This window comes from Cornus florida, unplaced genomic scaffold (assembly GCF_030987335.1).
Source record: "Cornus florida cultivar Cherokee Brave unplaced genomic scaffold, ASM3098733v1 CherokeeBrave_3.0.0_Hap2_Chr03, whole genome shotgun sequence".
NCBI classification, from domain to species: Eukaryota; Viridiplantae; Streptophyta; class Magnoliopsida; order Cornales; family Cornaceae; genus Cornus; species Cornus florida.
Window position 1 is genome coordinate 6,352,824 of NW_026775573.1, and position 25,637 is coordinate 6,378,460.

The window sequence follows — 25,637 nt, forward strand, 5'->3', positions numbered from 1 at the left end:
TCTTCATGTCATCATCAAGTGATTGATTGAACCCGTCAATTAGGCATCTTCCAAAGTTAATACGGCAATAGCTTATAAAAATAAATCAGCCTCCATTTCGATTGTAGGAGTAGTAGATAAATTAAAAGAAATATTTATCCGCAAAATATAATAATATAATAGTAGTGAGTAAACTTTTATTATAGGAGTGGTCTGGATTAACATTTTTTCTTTTCGTGGACAAAAATCTCGATTAACGTGATGTGTGCCAAAATTCCTTGTTATAATAAGGAAAATTTATTAAAGTACCAACATATATTATTTATTTTATTAAAAATCTGTTCACATGTGCTTTGAGTCTCAATTACCAATGAAAAATTTCGATGTAATATTCCTGATTAATAACTGTCAAATGCTCGTTGAAACCTATGTACCAACATGTATTATTTATTTTATACTTGCTCAAAATGGAAATTTTTAAAAAACCAAACAATTTTTTATACTCGAATTTATCTTATATTTTTGTTCTTTTGGACTCATGCTGTTCATGTGATTACAGACCAGACAAGGTGGAAGGTGGACCTTGGATTTCAAATTCAAAATTTTTCTAGACGTTGGGAGTTAAATTTAAAATGTTAAAAGAATTTGGGGCCCAACCCATTAGACCGACAACCCTGCGCACCTGGCGCACTATATCATCGCCCCTCTCAATAGCTCCATTTAGTCAGCCAAACTCTCCACCGAAGTCCATACCATTCATTCATCAACGCTCTTTCGCTCCGCGTTCATTGCAAGTCTCAACCCTCTTTATCTCTCTCTCTCTAAAACCTTGGTTTCTTCCTCACGAATTCTAGGGTTTTGAGCTCAGATCTGCTAGAATTCTGTGAAGATGACGACTATGGAGAGTCTCATAGGACTAGTTAATCGGATACAGAGGGCATGTACTGCTCTCGGAGACTACGGTGGCGGCGACAACGCCTTCTCGTCTCTTTGGGATGCTCTTCCCTCCGTCGCTGTTGTCGGTGGACAGGTTCGTTTACTCCATCTTCTCATTTGCTTTAGAGAGAGAAAGTTAGGTTACAAATCGCCAACATAAGAAAGAATAAACTTGGAAAATTGATTTTTCAACTTTTGTGGTTTTTGAATTGAATTGAGATGGGATTGAACTGAATCGCTATTATCGGAACGGGACTGGAAATATGTAAGAGATGGAGAAAATTCGTAAGAGGGTAGTTGATTGAGTCCTTCTCTTGTTTTCCTACTTCATATGGTTTATGTTTGATGTGGGCTGTGGCCGGAGTTCTGTTAAAATTCTTTGTAATCTGTTATTTTATTGCGAAGAGAAATTTCTGTTGACTGATTTTTGTTTTGTTTTGAGCTGATGTCAGAGCTCTGGAAAATCTTCGGTATTGGAGAGCATAGTTGGGCGAGACTTTCTTCCTAGAGGATCCGGTTAGGATTTTGATGACTTTGCTTTGATTATTTATCTGTGTTGTTTATCCTTAGTTTTTATTTGTGTTTGTGAACTTTGATTGAAGTTGATACTGGGTATTTGCAGGGATTGTCACAAGGCGGCCTTTGGTGTTGCAGCTGCACAAGACAGAGGATGGACAGCAGGAGTATGCTGAATTTTCTCATCTGCCACGAAGGAAATTTTCTGATTTTGGTATGTAACATCAACTGCAAATTCTATTTATTGTTAGTAATTATAAGTTTGTACTCTGATTTTGGTATGTAACATCAACTGCAAATTCTATTTATTGTTAGTAATTATAAGTTTGTACATTTCGGGGTTATAAAGTGATGCAATGAGAATTCTCATTCAACTTGTCAATCTACTTTTGCAGCTTCACTGATCTAAGTTTAAATAGGGGTGACAATTCATGTTGGCGGGTCATGTTCGTGTCAGGCATGGGTATTCTGTTGTATGGGTACACGATTATTATTCATGTCAAGAAACTTGACACGAACACAATACGATTATTACATGGGTAACATGACACGACACGCCTAACCCGTTTAATAAATGGGTCAAAACTTGACGCAACAAGAGACGTTTAAGTCATTTTTGACACGAACACGATACGTTTATTCAACAATTTTAGCTAAACGGGTCATTTTTAACACGAACGTGACACGTTTAGTTAAACTAGTTATAAATGGGTTGTCAGGTCAAATACGAACATAACACATTTAATTACCGTGTTAATTCGGGTCGACAACACGATTAACCTCAACCCAAACCCACTTGTCCCGTGTCGTGTTAGCCTGCCGTGTCAAATATTGGCACCCCTAGTTTTAATCCTCGATTCTTACAGTTTTGTTGTTGGTGTGTTACTATAATTTTTAAAATTATGAACACTTTTGAAAGAAAAAATTAAGATTGAGTATTTGTGTTCCTAATTAATCCAATTTTTTTATGCTTCACCTCATTTGGGTTGTTGGATATATTGATATGCATCTCCAATTGTTATGGTAATTCTTTTTTCTCCTTTTTAAATATTAAAATTTATTTTTTATTGTGGAAAATTGAATAAGTTGTGACATGTTATAGTTTACTTTATCTGTATAGTCATTATGATTTGAGCTTATCAAGGAAATAATACTCTTTTGAGGGGCTTTGGATGGTTTTTAATTTTCTTGGGAGTAAGGGTCTCTTTTATTCCCCTTTCAAATTTATGACTATAAATAATTGGAAGTGAAAATGCTAAGGTTTCAGGCAGAACTCTTGAATCTCTTTTTAGGAGTATGAATTTCTGCTTTCTCCTTATTGCATGTGTTCTCAGGGTTATAGTACATCTTTGAGGGACTTCTGGATGATGTAATTTTCCTATATCCCTTTCAAATTGATGAATCATATGGTAATTGGAAGTGGTTTAAGGCTGAACACTTGAATTTCCTTGCTTCACAAGTATGGATTTCTGCTTTCTCAATTGTAGTTAATGCTGTTTGCCTTTTCTTTTTAGGGGCTGAAGGGTTTTAATGTTTAATATGTATGCATCATCTATACATGTTTAGTTGTTCTTTTTAAACTTCATTATTACGTTACATTGAGAAATTTTTTATTTCTCCTTTATTTCTTTTGAACAATTTTGGAGAAGGTGGTCTTCGTGTATTCTTTAGGCCTATATTAGTCATTTTCTATTGTGAATTTCTGCTAAACTGTGATGCTGGAACTGATTTTTTGCCATTTGATTTTCTTCTACAGCCGTGGTTCGCAAGGAGATTCAGGATGAAACTGATAGAATAACAGGGAAGTCAAAACAGATTTCCCCTGTTCCTATTCATCTCAGTATCTACTCTCCAAATGGTGTGTTATTCTTCAACCATGATTCCTTGTAGACCTCGTGAAAACATATATACTTCCAGTTATTATTTTTTATTTTTTTATTTTTAAATGTATTTCTTTCATCCTATTTTATATTATTTGCCCCTTGAGAGTTGAGACACCATGGAATTCCCCCCATTATTTTTTATTTTTTTATTTTTAAATGTATTTCTTTCATCCTATTTTATATCATTTGCCCCTTGAGAGTTGAGACACCATGGAATCACTCCCCTCATTCTTTTCCTCTCTTCCTTTGAAATTGTTTTTGTCTCGGGTCTGTAATTTCTTGAACTTGAGGTTTCACTGAAGCTTCCCGTACTTCGCTTCAAGACCCCCTTTGATGTTATTTTTAGGGCTTCGGTTTTCTTGTTCAATATAATTTGTTGTGTGGAAATAAAGAAACTGGTAGGGTCTTGGGTCTTTTAGCAGATGTTCTCCATGAAGCCTAAAGAAAAAACTTGAAAAGGAACTGCAGATCTTTTTGCAGATGTTCTTGAAAGTACAAAGAAAGAACTTGAATTGGGAAGTAATCATTTGGGATACCTGTATCTATTGTAAATACAAATGTGACATTAACTAGTTGTGTAACCTTTTTTAAGCATAAGCACTCCTGTAGACCGTGCCTCTACGCATGATATTACTAAAAAATTTAGTCCACTTCTAGAGTGATGCAATAATGTGGAGTAAAAATCTGGGACATTGAATGGGTCCGACTTGATTTTAAAGTTTTTGATGAACTCAGTGAATCAAGTCCACTTGGTTAATAAAAGTTTTTTTATGAGAGAAAAACTTCAACTGGAAGGTCAATCGGCTGACAGTATAATAACATCCTAAATTGGTGTATATCATCTGTATATGTTTTTTGGTTGGTCCAAATTCCTGCATAATTTTTATTTATTCTTGTATTGTTAACTTCTTGTTGTTTCTTTTACACCCTCTTGGGTTGACCATGACCGTCGCAATGACTAAATCATCCCATTTGGCTAATAACCTATACGAAGGCCACCTGATTTTGAGTATGTAGAGGCGATAGATGGGGCCCACCGTAGATGGTGAAACCATAGTGGCCATTGCACTGTGGCAGTCACATGCAGTAGTTTTGCTCCTCTCTTTTTTGTTTCTTATCACCCCACTGACGTTATTTCGTGTTTTCTTTTGTCTGGCAGTTGTCAACTTAACCTTAATTGATTTGCCTGGTTTAACGAAAGTTGCTATTGGTAAGTTCTTTAATCTCATTTCTTCATGGATCTTGTAAATGATATTTTTTATCAGTCAGTATGGATCTTGTAAATATTATGAGCTTCATTGAATCATAAATTAAGAGGTTTGTTCTTTGCAGAGGGACAACCTGAAAGTATCGTTGAAGATATTGAAAACATGGTTAGAACTTATGTTGAAAAGGTAATGATTCAAGATATTCATGATTTTTTCTTATTAAAACACAATGAACATATTCTTGGGATTCCTTTGGTTAACACATTATTTCTTTTTCTTTGAATGAGTGGAAATATGCACCCTTCCTCCCACCAATTGCTAGGATTCCTGACATATCCAATAGAACACACAAAAATCTCAGGAATGCGGTGGAAATTATTACTGGATTCTTGAGAGCCATGGAAGCAATCTAGCATATATTATGAATTTCATCATTTTTTTCAATCATCTTCACTAGGAAATGTAATGTTTTGCTTATTGCAAGTGCTGTTCATAATTTGGCCCACAACTTAAGCCCCTCGTTTGTCTACTGGTGTTCAAATTTTGGTTTGTGACATGTGTCATGTGCTTTATTTGTTCGATCATCTTTTTATTCTGCCATGCAAAGTAAAATCTTGGTATATGCATCATTAGATTCAACTCAAATGTCCTGCATTGCATGATATTTTGTCATTCTAATAGGTGAATATATGGTTTCTGTAGCCTAACTGCATTATACTAGCAATATCTCCAGCCAATCAAGATATTGCGACATCAGATGCCATCAAACTTGCTAGGGAAGTGGATCCAACGGGTATGTTCTGCTTACTATTTATTAAAGCTGAATAATTTTGTTCAACTCCTTTCACATTGCTTCTTGTTGTCTTCTCTTATGAATTTTTCACTTGCAACCTGCCCAGGTGATCGCACATTTGGGGTGTTGACAAAGTTAGATTTGATGGATAAAGGAACCAATGCATTGGAGGTAGGCTCTCTCTTGCCATACAAATGTCTCTAACAATTTTTGGTGTTATTTTAGTGAGTGATTTGAATGTTTTTTCTTTATGATAATTAGGGCTAAGCTTTTATAATAGGATTGATTCATTTAAGAGAAGTAGTTATAATAACTTGTAAACAGTGTCCATATTTCTATACGGTTACACGATCTTTCTGTACTCTCTCCTATACCTGTTTAGTCATACATACAAAGTATTGCACAAAATTTTTATATTAACAGTTCCTTTTCTCCTTTTGTTTTATACCTTTATTTTTGCTGGATTGAATTGAGTTGTTCCCCACTATCTGATTTTATTCTTTTTTCCTTTTTTCTCCTAAAGGTTCTTGAAGGAAGATCTTACCGTCTGCAACATCCCTGGGTTGGAATTGTGAACCGTTCACAAGCCGATATAAATAAAAATGTTGATATGATTATTGCGAGGCGAAAAGAGCGCGAATACTTTGCTTCGAGCCCTGACTATGGACACTTAGCCAGTAAAATGGGTTCAGAGTATCTTGCAAAACTTCTCTCAAAGGTATAAGTTTTTTATCATATTTATCTTCCGGGATGTTCTTTTTCTGAGGTAAATATGATATCATTTTGATGAGTATTTTATTTTCAGCACCTGGAGACTGTAATTAGGGCTCGAATACCAAGTATCACATCTTTGATTAACAAAAGCATTGAAGAACTCGAATCTGAGATGGACCACCTTGGTAGGCCTATTGCTGTTGACGCGGGGGTCAGTAGCTTGCACCTCATAATTAGTCTTGATTGAGACATTAAGTGTGTTGTCAGTGACTAAAGTACTATGTATCAGGCTCAACTATACACTATCTTGGAACTTTGCCGTGCATTTGATCGGATATTTAAGGAGCATCTGGATGGCGGGTAAGCTCATCTTTTCCCACATCTCAAGTACTTCGATTTTTTTTGCCCTTTTTGAAATGACTCTTTTAAGACACCCAAATCTTTTATTCCACTTGAAGTAATGATAGGTTCAAACTAGCAATGAGTTAAAATCTTGTCTTTGATATATCTATCAATTCTGACCTGAACTCAAATGAATGTGATAAATCATAAATGGCTTCATATTGTTCATTCAGTTATATATCTCACATTGAATTTTAATAAGTTCAAATTATTTTGCATAGTATTTGTTTTTGAAATACATCGTCTAGAAAGGAGACTCGCCACAAATTTCTGGGAACAATAAAAGTCATCATCTATAAAAAGGTTGCCATTGGTTGAATGGTACCATCAAGTATGTTGGATTATTCATTCAAAATGATCAAATTCAATCAGCCATTCAAATTCTGATTGAAGTTAGGACCGAGAAAAAGAAAAAGAAAAAGAAAAAGAAAAAGAAAAAAAGAAAAAAAAGCAAAAGAGAGAGAGAGCTTTTTCAAATTTGACTGCTCCCAAAATTATTGTAGTTCATCTCATTGATCTTATGTGTAAGCAGAGACTAGTCGCCGCCCACAAAATAAATTTTCACATCTTACAGAATATGCTCTAAAAAGAGGGGAAACTAACATTTGATAATATCTGAGCTTGTTATGGATGGAGGGTATGGGTATGATAAAGAGTTTAAAGGAAAACCCTGAAACAGAGATCTCATAGCCAAAATTCTCCCTCTATTGTATGGGAGTACCAGCCCTTGATTTTATTACGACAAACAATGCAAACCAAGAACACAATAAAAAATCACGACAGAAAATTAAACACGCCAAACACAAAGAACACAGATTTACGTGGTTCGGTATAAGCCTATGTCCACGGTGAAGATCCAGCTAAAGATCTCACCATGTGAAAAACAGGAGATTACAAGTTTCAACCCCCAAATCTATTGCGTTCTCTCTCTCTCTCTCTCTCTCTCTCTCTCCTGTGGTTTTCAGTGTTCCCTCATATCCCGCTCCAAACCGTAAATGCCCTTATGTAATGGGCTACAAGAGATTCCTGAACAGGGTCCAACCTGCTATGGTATGGGTCAAAAAAATTCAGGTTGTCATAACAGATTTTTTATAATCAAATTTCCATTTTCACGACAAGGATATTATAGTTTGATAGATTGTTGTTGGAACCTGGGTGGTTTTGTAAGTTGTCTGCCTAGTAAATGGGTGAAACCTGATTATTGTGGTTAGCCTTCCAAGCTGTGATCTAAACTAGCTATTTTTCATCTAATACCTGGTTTTAGAAAGCTCAGTTGTTTTTTTTAAGCAACTAAAGAATGCAAGATTCCACGATTTTACATTTGGACTTGCTTCTGATTTCAGGCGACCTGGGGGTGATCGGATTTATGGAGTTTTTGACAATCAGCTTCCAGCTGCTTTAAGGAAGCTTCCATTTGATCGCCATCTTTCTCTGCAGAATGTAAGAAAAGTTGTTTCTGAGGCAGATGGTTACCAACCACATCTGATTGCACCTGAGCAAGGTTACCGACGCCTCATTGATGGGGCATTAAATTATTTCAGGGGCCCAGCTGAAGCTTCGGTGGATGCTGTAAGTAGTTTTATGTTACCTAATGTTATAGTGGGCATTGCTTTTTATATAAAATGTACCCACAAATTCGTCTGAAAAATTATCACTGGATTCATAACTGACCAAGAGAGATCGATATGCAGGTTCACTTTGTCTTGAAGGAACTTGTGAGAAAGTCAATTGGAGAAACTCAAGTGAGATATTGGAAGTGTATCTTATAGTTTTCTTGTAAAAGAGGCAGTTGTGGCCTTGTTGTTTGAAAGTCATTTTTATTTTTTTTGTGGAACAGGAATTGAGGCGGTTTCCTACCCTGCAAGCTGAAATTGCTGGTGCTGCCGGTGAAGCCTTGGAAAGGTTTCGGGAGGAAAGTAAGAAGACAGTTATTAGAATGGTGGACATGGAATCTTCATACTTGACTGTGGATTTCTTCCGGAAACTTCCCCAGGAAGTGGATAAAGGTGGGAACCCAGTTGCCACGAACGTGGATCGCTATGCAGAGGGACACTATAGGAGGATAGGTTCAAATGTGTCGTCTTATGTGTTTATGGTCTCTGAGACACTCAAGAACACAATTCCTAAGGCAGTGGTTTTTTGTCAAGTTAAGGAGGCTAAGCAATCTCTACTCAATCGTTTCTACACACAAATTGGCAGGAAAGAGGTGCTCTCTCTCTCTCTCTCACACACACACACTCTCTCACACACACACACACGCACACATCTATAGAATCGAATGACAGTTGAGAATTAAGGCCCTTTATCAAATCTTTACAGGTTTTGCATTTTGCAAGTTAAATATTAAGGCCCTTTATTTTATTTTTTTTGATAAGTTAAGGCCCTTTATTTCTTAGATGATGTACAACAATTGGGTGAAAAAGAAAAAAAAAAAACCACAAATAGGAAAAAGAAAAAATAGTAGTCAAAGTGATGTTTGGATAAGCCATATTATGTATGATATTAAGTGACATTACCTAAATTGAGGGTGGGCCTTGGCGCATAGTTTCATAGAGGTCATAGTTTCATAGTTTTGAAACCGGAAACCTCCTCTCCATATAGAGATGAGGTTACGTACATCTGACCCTCCCCCTCCCTCATAATGGCGGTAGCTTCGTGCGCTAGGCTAACCCTTTTTTTAAGTGACATTACCTAAATATATTAGACCACTTCAATATTTTAATAATAAACTGAGCCATCTTTTAATACCGCGAATAACAAGTTAAAAATAGAAGTTAATTTGTTAACACTTGAGAATTGGCATCGTCTGGCCATTTAACGGCTGTAAATGCTTCCTTTTAGTGTTAAATGGCTTCCTTGGATAAAGATCTGCTGTGTAAATTTTCCAAAGGTTTGTAAAAACTTGAGTTTCTGGTTAAGTACCATACTTCCTTGGATAGCATAAGCTATCGAGTTTCTGGCTAAGCACCACTTGAGCAACAGGGTTGACCATACTCTATCCTAAAGTGTTATTTGTACCATACATATATAGAACTTGTAGCTTGATTCAAAACTGGGGTATTTTCGTAAACATGGACAAGGGGTAATTGGTGTTTTTCAGGGTAAGCAACTGGCACAATTGTTGGATGAAGACCCAGCATTGATGGAAAGGAGGCAAGAATGTGCTAAAAGGCTTGAATTGTACAAGTCAGCCAGGGACGAGATCGATTCTGTATCATGGGTTCGATGAGAAAATGCACATGTTATGATGCTTTTCTTGTAGGATACGACGTAACCTCATTATACAGATGATTCCAAGCTTCTGCTGGTTGTTGAATTATTGAACAGGTGAAATTTTTTCTACATTGTTGTGTAATTTCTTCCGATATTTATATTTAATTGATTGTTGGGTTGCAGAGTTTGGTTGACTTGGTTCCATGTCGATGGATTGTACTATAGAACTTACTATTCTTGCGCTCTATATATATATATATAGCACATTAATTTTGCTCTCTCTCAATAGTATCTTTCCACGAGAAGGAAACCGAGCTCTCTCAAAATTATTTCAATGAAAGCCATAATTTCTTAGCCATGTGATGGGAATAAAGCTATTACATTTTTTTATGAAAATAAATGTGAATTCGAGAATTGTGACTTTTTATTTGGTTGAATTAACAATGAGACTTGAGTACTCCTAAAAAGTTTTGAATTTATTCTTTCCTAGTGACTCTTACGGTGAATCCTAAAATTCAGGTAAAATTCTCTCAGCATTTTGGTCACTTTTACACCATCCTTAATGGCAAAGTAACCGAAGTGAATCTATGTCATGCCCCGTTTTCTTTGGGATGGATGGTGATTTATTAGGTTGGAAATTCTAAAACATTAAATATCTAGGAATATTGATGTGTAGGGGAACATTGATCCCTATATATAGGGAGAAACAAGTGATCAAGGGTGTGGTTTAGCCTTGTTGATTAAAGTCAACTAATGATAATTAATTAAAACATTCTCCTTGTTTTAGAAATTTGAAAAGCTGAATTAAACCAACCAAAATATCCACTATCAATATTAGGTTGAGATTATGATAATATACAGATAACAAACCTGTCAACTACGCGACAGACAAATAAATGCAAGAATGATGATGATGACTTTAAAGAAGAAACTGGTGGGCGATTGCTCCAATCACAGGAAAAGATATACGGGTCATCTGAAAAGCGAGGGAAAAGAGCAGGAGGCAAACATCATGTCCCTTGTAGAAGCAGGAAAGTAACCAAAAACAAATCCATTTATGAGGAGGATAATGGAAGAAGCCACAAATGCAAGCTTCAACCCAAGAACACAAGACAGCTTGGACAAAAGATTCACAAGAAATTACAAACTAGCAACCAGGAATGATAGGGCTCTCGCAGTCTCTAGCAAAAATCTCCTTTGGCTAAGCTTCTCTATTATCAGCTAGCGTAACCGACTCAAGATCCTCTCAGGCAAAGCAGCTAGCTTAGACAGGCAAGGGCAGTAAACTTTCGTGTCTATTGGTATAGGGTTAGAAGTGGCTAAACTACTCTATGATCTTGGGAGAGAGGAGAACCAATATACAACAACAACGTACAAGCCCTTTTTTCAACTACTTGAAGTCGGCTACATGAATCTTATATTTCCATTATGCTCTATTTAAGATCTTATAGGAGAACCAATATAAGTTCTTTAAATATTTCGAAGGGAGAACAAGTAGACATTTCAGTCTCAATCAAAATTAGCACTTTTAGAAGGAAAAAAGAAATGGTATGCTCTTTCTAAACTATGTCTCTATTTTTCTCTATCCCATTGACCATATAGAGAACACAGGTTCAGGTATTATTGTTTACAATGGCTATCATGTAAAATTTAGTCCCAGTTGCAATTGAATCAATCCATTAATCGATATTTAACACACAATGTGACAATGCAGTACGAATGGTTGAAGGCAAGAATCATCGTAATCCAGGTACTCAAACTTAAAAAGCCTTGCTGTTTTTTTCCCAACTATACGGAGGGAGGCACATGAATTGTATTCCACCAATAACAATGATTCAAGTAATTTGTAGAGATCTTAGGATGTCCTTATTTCCTAAGAGAAATAAACAGGTGGTAAAAAATGGATTCTGAAATCTATCTAAATCACTCTCTAACTGATTTAAACATAAATCCCAAACTGAGTCCTAGTTTGATTATAGTTTAACCTATAACAGTTCAAGTGGTAGCTGTTGCTAAATCTGATTCATTCGATAGCTCTTCCAAAGCATTCCACAATTTTGTATCATCAAAATCCTTGATAGTGAAAGTCGCCCCAGCTTGTTCCAGTAATTTTTCCGGGTTTCTTCTAGCTACACCCACCACTGGCATCCCAGCTGCAACCCCAGCTTTTATCCCGGAAACAGAATCCTTACCACGCAAAAAGCCAAAGAAGAAATAAAATTTCCATCAAAGTTTGAAGGCATGCAATGCGTATGTTCTCCATGAAGTACATAATTGTGCGAGTAAGACAAACCTCAAACACGAATGCGTGCTTAGGGGACACTTGAAGTGCTTGTAGAGCCTTCAAGTAGGGGTCTGGGAATGGCTTTACTCGGGCACATTCGTTCCCAATGACTAGTATCTTAAAGAAATCTGCAAGGCCCAGCATCGAGATCAAGAGTTCAGCATTTGGTCTCGGAGCACTAGTTACTGCAGCACATTTCAGACCGTGATCGTCAATCCATTTGCATAGCTTGTTGAGGCCGTTCATTGATTCTAGTTTTTCTGATGCCAATCTGCAATTTCCATTAAAAAAAGACGAATTTGGATGGATATCACAATTTTATTTGCATATTGGATCTTTGCAGGGTGAAGGTACGGATCAATTAGTTGTGCGAAAAAGTAAGATTGCCGAGTATTAAGGGGATAATCAGGTCTTAGTTATTTGTGCAGCTTGTTAAGGTTTGGAAGTTTTTGACACACACAACATGGCACGGATAGGAGGAGAAACCAGGTTTCGGGAACATAGAGCGTCCAATGACACAATACACTAAATTTATCATTAACATACAAGTATCAATATTTATTAACAAGCGAGAGGTGCTTCAAGTTACCTCCGAAACATTGCTTCCTTATCGTCCATAAATTTCATGGCTCTATGGAAATCCCAGTCCGGGAGTAGGACGCCACAGAGTTCGATGTTGTGCTTGCCACTAATATTCTGAACGAAGAATTCCTCCGTTATAGGTACTCCTCCATTGAAACCTATCTGTGGGAAACTCCATTTTAGTTAGTATATGACAGTGCCACTCATGAATTTGAGTAATATGGATAAATATATCATAATAAATTAATACCTCTTGAAGCATTTCTCGGAAAGCATAGTAATGGACAGGATCTGAATCGCACAATGTTCCATCGATATCAAAGAATATTGCTTCCAAAGGAGCGATAAAGGAGAGTGAACAATTGCCACTTTGAAAGATCCAATTAGTATTATTAATTTCATTAAAGTTAAACTGTAAACATTTTCTCCAGTTCATGACCCCATAACAAGGCATTTGGCACAAAACTTAAACTATACATCTTTAAGTAAATGATCTATACAACATTTGTGATAAGAAGCATACATATGGGAGAGATCAATTGTATTATTGTATCATACTCAGCTTTTAATATCAATGTACAAATGTCCACATAATTGAATTCGTAAAGAATTTTAGGTGCAAATGATTTTTTTTTTTTTTTTGGGATAAGTAAATGATGTAATAAAGGGCATTCAAAAGGGGAACGCATCCTTTTGAGGTACAAAATGCCAAAAAGTGCCTCTGAAGTCTGAACCCTCGAAGAATCCAAAATCCCAATGTAGGTGCAAATGATTGCAATTACTTTATCAAAATCCCAATGAAAGAACAACATAAGTGCACATAAAACATAAATTAGGAATAAAAACTTATTTTGTCGGAAATCCTATTTCTTAAGATCAGAAGTACAACGGGTTTCGTCAGCTGTAAAAAGGAAGATCCACAATTTCTACAATGGTAAAATGGAAAATTAGCTACACCAAATTCAGAATGCTACCACAAATACTCCATCCAGAATTCCAGTTGAGTATGTACACATGAATAAGGGTAACAAAGAGAGGAAATGAAAAAAGTAGGATTATGGAGGGGTTTGTTTACAGAAAAGCTTGTACATTTATGAATTTAAAAGATTAAACAAAAATTGGGCTTTGGAGACTGTGAATATAAATATATTGCAGTTTTATGTATACACGTGAAAAATCAATAATTCTTACTGATTAAATTTTTTCTATGAACTTGTAATACTAAAAAATCAATAGATTAATTCATCAACATGAATCTATCCAAATTTTGATTGATTTGGTGTTCTATTAATTTTGAAAATATGAAATTGATGAACTTGTAATACATAAACACCGGCAAGTCCACACAAAAAGCAATGGTGATAATGAATTTTATGATTTTTACTACGGTCTGCTGTTTACATAATTCTCACAGGATTAAAAATCATCCAAAGAATAATAAGAAGGAAAGAGAGAGAATTTTAGATTTTGCGCACAAATAAATCCAAATTGCTATGAGGCGAAGGAATGTCCAATTTATTTGTCTATCAGTGGACAAAATGAAAAGAACAAAGAAATAATAAAGACTCAAAAAACAAAAGCGAAAAAAAAAAAAATACAGGGTAAGCAAATTACCTTTGTACAGGGTAAGAATTTGAAGAAATGCACATCCGATGAGTGAGAATGGTGGATTTGGACAGATTTTTTCTGGGAACTGGTGTTTTGTGGAGGTGGGTTTTGGTGACAAAGTCGGAGAAAAAGAGATGAAGAGATGGCATAGTCTCAAAGATGGTGTTTTGGCTTCCGAATTTCTTGGAGATTTCAATAAGGTGCAAAAAATGTTAAGGGGGTCAGAGAAATTCAGCCAACCAACTCGAAGGACACAAATCCTCTTTTGTATTGTATTCCTTGGGGCGGGTTGGCCCGTTTGTGATTTGAATTTAGGTTGACCCATCAACACACCCAACCCGCCTGACTTGCACTCTAGCTGGTATGCAACACTGTTGAAATTATCAAAAAAGACATCTCTGCCCATCAATTTAAGCTTTTAGATTGAATAATAAGGACTCCACTTGTTATAAGCGGTAATTTAGCATGTAAGTCTTTCAACCGAAGTCATACCTTATTAAGCTTACTCAGTTTTTTTATCCGGTCTTTAATTTGGTTCATCACGCCAAGTCAAGCGCCGGGGCAAGAATTGTCATCTTGTTATTAAGGGACAAAATGTTCTGATTAGTCACACCAAGCCAAGTGCTCGGGTAAGGATCGTCATCCTGCTATTGGGGGATAGATAAACAAGTTGGCCCGAAAAGAGAGCGTTATAAGTTTAAATGTAAAAAAATATTAGTGGAAGATAGGTGGAGTGATTTGACTAACAAAGAACTTGCAAAATTATTATTTTTAGTTTTAGTGTGACTATTTTGCATTTCTTCATAATATTGGCAAAAAGTTTATTTAGGACAATGGCATTGACAGTTCCGAGATGTTGGGAAAATGATTAAATTTAATGTTCTCTTTTTCAAAATCAAGACAAGTCTCAAGTTACATTTGGATTTTTTTTTTTTTGAAACACCACTAGGATATAGAAAAACTATAAACACAAAACAATCTTCTCTCTGTACAAGTATTACACTTAAAAAAGAGAAAGAACATAAATACCAGAGATAGTTGGAAATTTTAGAGGGGTGAGGGAATCACATGGAAGAAAGCAATTTATCAAAACAAATTTTAGACATTTTGAATATAAATTTTACTCCCACTCTCTCTTGATTTTCTACCATAATGACCGGGAAAATAAGATTAATGAGATAAAAACATGTTTAAAGGAAACATGAATAATTGAAGGATGAGAAAATATAAAAATCAAACAAGGTATGTGTCAGATTTGAACTATTGTATCAACATTTCAAGACTCTAATGTGATGCATGCAAGGAACTCATATTTAATAAAATTAGGTGAGTATCAATTTCAAATTGTTTTATTATATGAACTCAACTTTGTTGTTTTATTTGATAGTGAACTTCCACATAATGACTGATACATGAGCTATTTGAAGTGTGAGCTTCTAAAATAATTGTTGGCTTCTAGAATATTTATGGAATGTTGAGAAAGTTGAAAAAAATCCAAAACATTGATATTGAGGAGGTAAATATTTAGAATATTTTTGTGAGGAGGAGGAGGTCTAGAATGTAAATTATGTTACTACGTAAGAGGGAAGATGATGTCTATATATAAGATGAAGTTTTTTTTTGAAACATGGAGTTAGTAGGGTGACTGTAGCAGAGGGGTGGAGTGGAGTGAATTAGTAAGCAATTAATTTTTTTTTAAAAACAATGGCTTCACCGAATATATTTTTTCTTTTAAAAAATGCTTTTAGCAAGGTGGTTTATGTATCATTAAAGGGGAAAATTAATTTTTAAGTGATCATCATTTCTAATATATTTATTATAGAGGTGTGGGAGGTAGGTCTGCGATAAAAAATTGTATTTGGATCTGACACCAACCACACAAAAATAAAAGGTGTCAAGATCTATTGAATGGAGGAATTCAAGTAAAACTCGTCCTTCTCTGAATGGAAATTAATCTCACCTTTCTTTAAATGGTAATTAAATTAAGAAACAAATGAAAAATTCAAAATTTCTCTCGAATTTCTTTCCCTTTTTATACCTTCCCAATCCTCAGAGGTATGAGCTGGGTTGTTCGGATCTTGCTGGATCATCCCACGGCCCAATTCTTTGTGTCTTGCTCGTTCTATAGTTTTCACCCATGGTCTAGACACGGGGACATGCCGTGGTTGGAGCAACACGTTGTATAGGTGTCGGGTTCTTATTTAAGGAGATTTTTTTCTCTAATTTTATATTGTTTATAGGGCTAAAATCTAAAAATCCCTGTTGTTTACAAAAACTATCTATTAATCCCTTCAACTAAAAAAACTATTATATCACCTCTTAATATTTTAAAAAGACTATCATAATAGCCCCTCCCGTTAATTTTCGGTCAAAAACTAACATATCAGATCACATGATTGTCACGTGCATAATATTTCATTTGAATATGACCATACTACCCTTTTAACCACTTAATAACTAAACTGCCCCTACCTAAGTCTAATGAATCTCTTCTCTCTTCAACAACGTCACTCCATGTTTTCCGGCATGTTTTAGCAGTGGCCAATGTGAGTCCAAACAAACAACCTCAACTAAACTTTAGAGATTGCTTCAGTCCGATGAGCTCCTTTTCCAGATGAAACAGGACCCATCAGATTGCTTTAGTCCGGCGACGCCTCAAGCCGTCCTTGGCAAAACTTAGTTCAGTCCAGCGACGTCTCAAGCAACCTCGACCCACCCCGACGAAACCCAGTTCTATCTTATCTCGTGAGCCTCATGGTTCTTTCTGCATGAAACCACAACGGTGACGATGACCAAACCAGGTAGTACCGTGACCTGTATGCTTCATCCGACAATAAATCAACGAGCTTTGGTGAATGACCAAACTAGATCCATTATCGGCAAACTTTACTAGTGAGCTCTCCTTGGTGAAACCCAACAAATTGCTTTAGTCCGGCGACGCCTCAAGCTTCCTTGTTGAAATCCATCAGTTTAGCGATGTCTCAAGCAACCTTGATCCACCCCGACAAACCAGTTCAATCCCAGTGGCCTATTTCGTCCAAGAAACCCTAGGGCAATTATCCTTTGTGCGTCATGCCATTTATGTTGGTATTTATTGTCAATTGGCTTCTTCGTTTGCAGATAATGGAGGATATATATATATATATGTGTGTGTGTGTGTGTATAATATCTATATAATTACTATAATTATTATAATTACTATAATTATATTTAAATAAATATTAATATATTATCAAGGGTATTTTTGTCATTTCGCAGGAACTTGACGGTTATGTGACAGAATGGGAATAATGTGATAGTTTATGTTATATCAGAAATGTTTTTTAATACTTAAGGGGTTAGTAGATAGTTTTGATAAACAATACGAGAGTTTTCAGATTTTAGTCCTTGTTTATATATAGCATAAACATAATTACACTGAGTTTGATTTAAATTTTATAGTCTGTGTATCAAGTTTTTTGGTCCAACATGTTTGTTCAAATTTTAAAAGTGCACTGCTTCAAAATTGTTTAAATATATATAGCAATCACTAATTGCCACGTCAAGTCAGCTGTGTAATTTGTAAAAGTAATCATCATCTGTATTATTTTTATTGTTAAAAATATCGAAATAAACAAATGAGAATAAATTGATATTTTGAACAGTAATTTTCATATGTTTGATACATATTATGGATTTTAAATGTTAATTTTTTAAGAAAAATTACATATAGGTAGAATTAGGAGTCTTAAATAACAAAATGATCTATTTTAAAAGTTCATTTTTAATTTGATTGAATTAAAGAAAATAATTACAAATGCATCAAAAAAAATATTAATAAAGTCCAAAATACCTTACAAACTCTTATTTCAAAATACTAAAATATCAAAAAAAAAAAAAAAAAAAAAAACTAAAATATCCTTTTTAAAATCATATAATTGCAAAATACCAAAAATTTTAAAAAATATTGAACCCTGCTTCTCGATGGTTTATGTCTTTCAAAGGAACAAGCAACTGTGATGCAAATGCAAATCAAAGGATTATAACAAGGAAATTGGAAAGCATTATCACCAATATTTAGTGGCTTTTAATCAATTTTCTCATTCTTGCTACACTTTGTAGCCCATTTTTTAAGTTTTCATTATCAACTGTGTAATTCGTATTTGTTAGTTCAAGCTGGTTCTCAATGATCTATTTTAATATTTTAAAATTAATTTTAAGAAGGGTATTTTGATATTTTTGAATAAGAGATTGAAGGGTATTTTGAACCTTAATAATAATTATTGAAACATTTGCAATTATTTTATTTAATTCAATAAAATCGAAAAATTAACTTTTAAAATATACCCTTTTGTTATTTAAAACTCCTAATTTTTATTTATGTGTAGTTCTTTCAAAATTTTAAGTGGTAATTAAAAAATAAATAGTTAATTATCCAAAAATAAATTAAATTTATTTTTGAAATTTCTCTTGCACTTAAAATTATTATGTATTTTGCATAACTCTTTTACACAGCCACTAAGCCACATCAACATATTTTATCTCTTCTCTCTCTTTCTCATTCCATTAAAAAATCAATCATATATTAAATAGGTTTATAAAAGTTATATGGGTCTTGGACATGCTATGTGGTTAGTTCTTATTGATAAAAATATTTTTACTCAAAAAGTATAAAATAATGGTTTGAGCTAAAAATAATTTGTTCATTTTTTTTTTTTTTTTTTGTAAATCTAATGTAACAAATTATATTTACAAATATATATATGTATATAGACACACACACACACGACCATCCTTATAGAAAAGTAAATGGAGCTGTCACGCGATGTGGTTGATATGTTAATGGAAGCAAATATCCTCCATGGCTCCATTTACTAACTTTATAGACACCTATTATAAAATGTCTTCCATTCCCTCACTTCATTTATGATCTTAATTAATGACAACTTGATCAAACTCACGTATATATCATTTTTCTTATAAAGTTAGGAAGAATAGTGCATTTTTTTGAAATACTCAAAACCTTTTTTTTTTTTTTTTCTAATAATAATTTTTTTTAAAAAAAGAATATAGTGTATTTTTAGACATACATAATTACATATATGTATATGTGCTTAAATCTCACGACTTGTCTTTTGATATTTTTTCAATGCACAACATAATTGTTAAGGCATCAGCCTTAAGATAGGAGAGTTCGACTAATTTAACGTGGATATAATTGATATTATTAAAATATTAAAAATATTAATGACATGATTATAACAATGTCAGTCCTCACTCCTTAGTTATATAAATCTCGGTATTGTCCGACCTTTTGGATTCTAAATCATTGTCTATTTTATATTGTTTTGAAAAATCAATCAAATTGTATATATAAAAACGAGATATCAACAACCAAAAAGAAAAAGAACAGAAAAAAAAAAAAAAAAAGCCATTGGACAAACAAGCCCAAACAGCAATGGGATTACAAAACAGGACAAGCCCACACACAGGATCAAAAGATGCAATGCCCCAAAGAGCCAAAACAAAAATAAAGCGAAGAACAAACAAATAGCGGATGATAGCAAAGTCAGAAGACCTGTTACCAAAAGTTCTGTTTGGGGCTTTCCGGTGAAACAGCCATTGACGGCGAGCTAGAGCACCGAAGCTCTCAATCTGGTGGACAACAGCAAGACGGAGGAAGGTCCCAGTCATGGAGAATGGAACTTGAAACAGCACAATCCTTCAGAAATCCCATTTTAAGGGTCGAAGAGATGGTAAATTTGGGTTTCTCTGTTCTGTTTTCTGGTATGTGTAATGAGATTAGGGCATACAAGATTTGTGCATGATTTTGTGTATTTGGTGTTTGTTTCTTGTTACAGATTCAATATTTGTTGTTAGATGTAAATGAAAGTGGGTTGGTCTCTATTGGTCATGGTTGATTTTAGGAGTTTTTGAGTTAAATTGGTTTTTGAGTGTTAGGGTTTTTGGTTGCATACCTTATGAATCCAGCCTGATTTTTTATTTTTATTTTTATTTTTATTTAGTGCCATCAGTTTTATTTATTTTTCTCCCCATTTTTTACTTCTCTCATCATATATTTGAGTACCAAAGGTACAACCATAATCACTTTCTTGACTGTGAATGCTACAAGATTGGCACATGTTTATAAATCTATAATGTTGGCCTGTTCTTAAATGTATTTATCTATTTGGATGTGAAAAATTACATGTATATATGGAGTTTCCAAGTATGGTCTAACCATTGTCTGAAGTCTTCATAGAATAAGATGAGGTTTCTGTAATGATTGAGTGGCTAACTTTAGGTGTCTGGAAAATTACATCTCCTGTAAAAATACATATTTTTCTCTTCTATGTGTTTGTGTGTGTGTGTGAGATTGTAATAATAAATCCCAACACACCAAATGGGTAATAGCCCAGCTGGTACAAGCCCCTCATCCCCAAAGGGGGAGGTTGGGGGTTTGAGCCTCAGTGGAGGCATGGGTGTGTGTGATTGCTTAACCTTCCAAAAGAATAAAAAAGAAGATAAATCCCAACAAGACAGATCCTATGACCACAACTGGGTATTTGCGTTAAACTAAAAAAAAATTGTGAACTGAAAAGCAGCAATTTTTATAGGTTATAAGTTATAACAGTTTAACTGGTTGTTTTGAATTAATGTTAGCCCTTTTCTTCCATTTTTTTTTTCTTGTCAAATCTTGTGAATTTTTCTTGCAATTATTGCGGACACTTATTTACGGTAAAGGAGCTCACTTTGTTACTGAAAGCCATTTCAATTGAAGCTTCATGTGATATGGTAACTGGCAGGGCATCATTTGCTCATAAGAGGAATTTGGCTGTAATTCATCTTTTGATCCCTGCTGTGTCTTCTACAGCTATTGGAATCTTGCAGCCAGTGGAGTTGTGGTTTGGAATAGGATGCACGTAGACTGTGCTGGAAACCTTGACTCCTGAAAGAGACAGCAATGGAAGATCCTCGTTCTGTCAATAGTCCCAGAAGAATCCTCAGTTTCAATAGGAATAAGAGGGCAACTGTTTCCTTTCCTGATCCAGATAACAGGGCTTCTGGGGTTGGTATTTCTGCATACGGTCCAAAGCCTTCAGAAGTTTATGGGTTTGTTGGGTCCATTTCAACTGTTGTTTCAACAGGTCCACTTCTTCTCTCACATTTTCTAATTTTTGTCGAGTCTGAGTTAAGTTGGAAATCGCCTAGTTAAATGAGTTCCCTCTAATGCACAAAGTCTAATCAGAGGTGGTGGGAATCACATGCATGTTTAGCTAGGACATGTTAGAATATAATGTTGCTGGAAAGAATTGCATGATTGGACTTTTTCTGCATGGCACAAAACACAGTGCCATGGGCAATAGACTTGTCTTTTAGCTGGATACTTCTACAAGCTGACTGATCTCTTACAACTAAAAGAATGATCATTTTAAGTGTCCATGATAGCTCACTTTTTTCTGCGAGTTGGTTTGCTTGTTTCATGCGTGGAGGCTGTTTGTATTTCTTCACAGTTTTAAGTTTAAAATGGAAAAGGAGAAAGATAATGTTAAATAATGTGGCTTAAGAATTATATTGTCAATCTGAAAGCACCCGAATATTGTGGTGTTGATGTCATTTCTCTATCTTGTTTGCCACTTAAAAAAATATATATGAAAAGTACTTCCATCTTCCATGCCTTTGGTTAATATCTAGCTGTTTGACAATGTTCCATTTAGATGTACAAATGCATTATTAAGAGTGTTTTTGGTTATTTATTCAACATTGCCAATCGGCCAGATATCAAGTAAAGGCAAGCAAGATGAAGTATTTTCATATATATATTTTCATTTTTTTTTAAGTGGCAAACAAGATATTTAAATGACATCAACACCACAATATTTGGGTGCCTTCAAATGAACAATATTATTCCTGAGCCACATTATTAAACATTTATCCTTTTCTTTTTCCATCTTAAACTTATAATTGTGAAGAAATACAAACAGCTTCCAAGCACAAGACAATTAAATCAACTCGCACAAAAAAAGTGAGCTATCACGGACAATAAAAATGTTCGTTCTTGGTATCACTTTTGGAGTTTATTTATTTTATTTAATTTTTTACTTTCTGATAGAATTCTGTGTGCAGTTCTTTTCTTGGTATGGGCATATGTTCCTGAGCGGTGGTTACATTCTATTGGGCTTTTCTACTATCCTAGCAGGTCAGTAAGATGCATCAATGTGCTTTCTTCTTGGTTGCTGAGCGTGTTTTTGTGTCATCAAATCCTTTGATACACACATTCCCTTGTTCTAATAAGCATCTGTATACTTATCTTGTTTGGGGAGAATTTTTCAGTCTCTCATTTGATAGCAAACTAATGTTTTTGGGATGCCTAGGAGCTCTCATGGCTTTAACATTCCACATTCGGTTGTATAATGTCAGCCAACGTCAGACTCAAAGGATGTGCCTGGTCGATTGTACCTAATCTGGTTCATTTAGATGGAAAGGTGTTCAGATAAAAGAAAAAACTTGTAAAACAAAATTGAAACTGTTAGATGCTTTCTCATAAACAAATAAACTATAAATTGGATTGCCAGATAAGTAAAGAATTTGAAAATTTTGGGATGCTTAAGTTTGAAAATCTGGACAAATCCAAATTCACTACAAAATGCTCAGAAATATGTAAAATGACACTTCTGGAAATGTGCTTTGATTCAGTGTTTCACCTGGGGAATATGTGTAGACATGACGTGGCACAAATATGAGTGCAGGACATGGGTAGGTGACGACTGCTGATCAAATCACATGCCTTAGTCTCATGTAATTAAGAGAAGAAGATGAAGAGGAGGAGGATAGGGAGGAGAAGCGTCCTTACTTGAATCTTGATCTAGTTAGTTGGGGTCGATTCAGTCATTGGTGTACTATAACTATCATTATGTTGATCCTGTTGCAGGGCATGAACTTGGTTTGAATGACAAATCTGATATTCAGGAGCTCTTCTACATTATCTTTTTTGCAAGCATCCACCTTCATTTCTTCTGTTTTAAATTTCTTGAGTAATATTAAAAGATCTTATATTTTGTATTTTCACTATTGTGAAAATTATTCAGTTTCTTTTTGCACAGTTATCCTTTACAACAGACAATACATATAACTATACATGTCTATCCATTCACTACATTTAAGACACTCACAGCTGTGCCTGTCCTAAAATTTTGAAGTGTGGATGAATATGGCAGCTAAACATACACTAACATAGTCGTGGGCGTCATTGATATTTTTAAGTGTCAACATTGTCTTCCTTGGGACTTGGCATGGAATTCTTGTGCTTTAGATTGTTAGATTGGTATTTTACCTTTCAGGTACTGGGCATTAGCGGTGCCAACTTACGCAATGGTGACAGTAGTATTAGCAATTGGATTTTACATTGGCCTCAACTTCATGGCAACCCCTCCTCCAACTTCCTTCAACACAATGTTTGGTAAGTGTTAGCTTGTACTTTCTAGGGATATATACAAATTGGGGAGGTTTTTCCCTACTAAATGAAATTCATCCCAAGATTTGGAGAATTTTATTGATAGAGGCAAAAATGTATGACATGCAATATTGAACCCCATATGCTATTAATCTAGTCATCTTGATACAACGTGTTGCTGGTCTACCATGCAGATGAATTTAGTAGAGAACCTTTGGGCTTTGTCCCTTCAGCAGAAGGAAGTGAGCAGCCCATCGAGCCCATATCTGATATTAGCATCAACCAAATCAATGACCTCATGTTCAATGACCTGAAATGATCATCCAGCTCTAGTAATTTTGATCTTATGCCCTCCTTGGAGATATTTGTGCTTAATCTATTGAAAACTATTCTGACAAATTTTCTTTTTCAAAATATTCATAAAATAAATTTTAATGAAATTGACTTGGCTGATTTCTCATTCATAGAATGTATGAAATCAATAGCTCATATTAACTGGTTCAACTTTGATAACAAAAATTGTTTTCTGGAAAGAGGGCACTTCAAGAGTAATCAACTATGGAAGTTACATGGTAATTGAAGAGGTTGAATTTGACACATGATTGGTTAATTACAATGCACCCTCAGTTGACCAATCAATTCCTTGAAGCCATGGTCTACGCGGGCTATTTGGTGGTTGAACCAGGTACTTCAATACTTGGTTAACATGTAAGAGCTTATAACCAGGTTATTGTATTCTTCCTTTAATGAATGTGTGAGGAACACTAGTCAAATTGGGAATTCCATGTAGATTGAGATAGAGTTTCTGAGATTTGGCTTGCTAATGTATTTGCCCTGCAATTGTTATTTTCGTAGTGAACGTTGATTGTCTTCATTCATGTACTACTAATAATTGTTGTGATTCTGCAATTTTGCCTCTCCCTGTTATTAATCGTTGTTATCTCCTAATAGAGAAGCCTGAACACCGTGTGATTCACAGAATTGCATTTGGTTAATCTATCTTTAGTTGAAGGAATGTAAGAAATTATGTTAATGATTTCTACTCCATTTTGTTTCAGAATTTGTTCAAGTTGGCTTGGTTTGGTTTGATCTTGAAAACTATATATCAAACAGAATACCAGAAAATAATATTTTTGCTGTTCATCTGACTAGTGTGGCAGATTGATTCCAATTCTGGTCCATATAAATTGGACCCCAGACAACTGTTAGCTAGCTTATAGTTATACTTGATTCCTTACTTGGGTTAGATGCATGGCAGGGCTCTATTACTTGCATGCACACTGAATGGCATCAAAGTATCAAAATTGGGTGGAATGTTTATAAAATTGTGGTGACCTCACAGCTCCTTGTGGGGCCGATCATGAGTGTGCTTGTGAGTGTTGCGACAGCCGCTTGCAAGTGCTCTATAGATAAACCTAATATCCCTTATTATTTGAACTCGTGTCCCGACTCTCTCTCTCTCTCTCTCTCACACACACACACCCATTGTTGTTCCATTGGAACTAAGATACACACCCCTCTCATCTAGGTGGAGGAAATATGTTGAAAGGGCTAAAATTTAGGATTATTTTATATGGTATTGCTTAGCAACTTAACATAGAAAATGAAGAAAAGAACAATAATTGAGGTATATATTCTCATCTGGCAAAGAGTGAACTTGAAGCCAACAGCAAAGCCAGCAAGAGCAAATGGAATGGTCTAAGGAATTGAATTCCCTAAAACCTTCTAGAGAAAGCATTCTCATGTGGTTGCCAACTTGCCATGTGTTTGGAATGTGATCTACTCCATTAGGTAGGTATATATGTTCAGCATGTTGTCAAATATCCAACAATGACACTTATTGTGACTTAATAGGATGTCATTTGTCATATGGTACATATTATTCTTCCTGTTTTCTTGGGAAAAAAAGAGAGAGAATACTAAAATCAGGAGCCTTGAATTATTATTTCTTTGCTTCTATTGCCAGAAAAATCAAATTTTGTGTATTCATTAGTCTTACTTCTCTAAACTTGGAATTGGGAAAACCAAAATGCAAATCTTTAATACTCGATTGTCTTTGGTGAGAAATAATAGATTTTTTTTTTCT

General features: G+C 34.9%; 3 protein-coding genes across 4 annotated transcripts; 2 read left to right on the forward strand and 1 right to left on the reverse strand.

The window, feature by feature from the left end:
• The first annotated feature begins 710 nt into the window (after positions 1-710).
• LOC132299216 (phragmoplastin DRP1E) lies at positions 711-9,826 on the forward strand. Its single transcript, XM_059795708.1, has 15 exons — positions 711-1,009; positions 1,368-1,431; positions 1,538-1,645; positions 3,188-3,289; positions 4,474-4,524; positions 4,647-4,708; positions 5,225-5,315; positions 5,422-5,486; positions 5,839-6,033; positions 6,121-6,240; positions 6,319-6,389; positions 7,775-8,000; positions 8,123-8,173; positions 8,269-8,637; positions 9,532-9,826. The coding sequence occupies exons 1-15, from the start codon at positions 869-871 to the stop codon at positions 9,658-9,660; spliced, it is 1,845 nt and encodes a 614-aa protein (XP_059651691.1). The 5' UTR covers positions 711-868; the 3' UTR covers positions 9,661-9,826.
• A 1,527-nt stretch (positions 9,827-11,353) lies between these two features.
• Positions 11,354-14,365, reverse strand: LOC132299218 (haloacid dehalogenase-like hydrolase domain-containing protein Sgpp). The gene is made up of 5 exons (XM_059795709.1): positions 14,125-14,365; positions 12,761-12,878; positions 12,518-12,672; positions 11,938-12,199; positions 11,354-11,831 (listed from the first exon to the last, which is right to left on the reverse strand). The coding sequence occupies exons 1-5, from the start codon at positions 14,265-14,267 to the stop codon at positions 11,640-11,642; spliced, it is 870 nt and encodes a 289-aa protein (XP_059651692.1). The 5' UTR covers positions 14,268-14,365; the 3' UTR covers positions 11,354-11,639.
• A 5,228-nt stretch (positions 14,366-19,593) lies between these two features.
• Positions 19,594-24,425, forward strand: LOC132299221 (phosphatidylinositol N-acetylglucosaminyltransferase subunit P-like). Of its 2 annotated transcripts, none has more exons than XM_059795715.1 (5): positions 19,594-19,884; positions 20,972-21,245; positions 22,225-22,297; positions 23,439-23,557; positions 23,746-24,425. In XM_059795715.1, exons 2-5 carry the CDS (start codon positions 21,062-21,064, stop codon positions 23,868-23,870), a joined length of 501 nt encoding a protein of 166 aa, XP_059651698.1. In that variant the 5' UTR covers positions 19,594-19,884; positions 20,972-21,061; the 3' UTR covers positions 23,871-24,425. The 2 variants fall into 2 exon arrangements, with proteins under 2 accessions (XP_059651698.1, XP_059651697.1); XM_059795714.1 differs by having other exon boundaries at positions 19,596-19,853.
• The last annotated feature ends 1,212 nt before the right edge of the window (positions 24,426-25,637 follow it).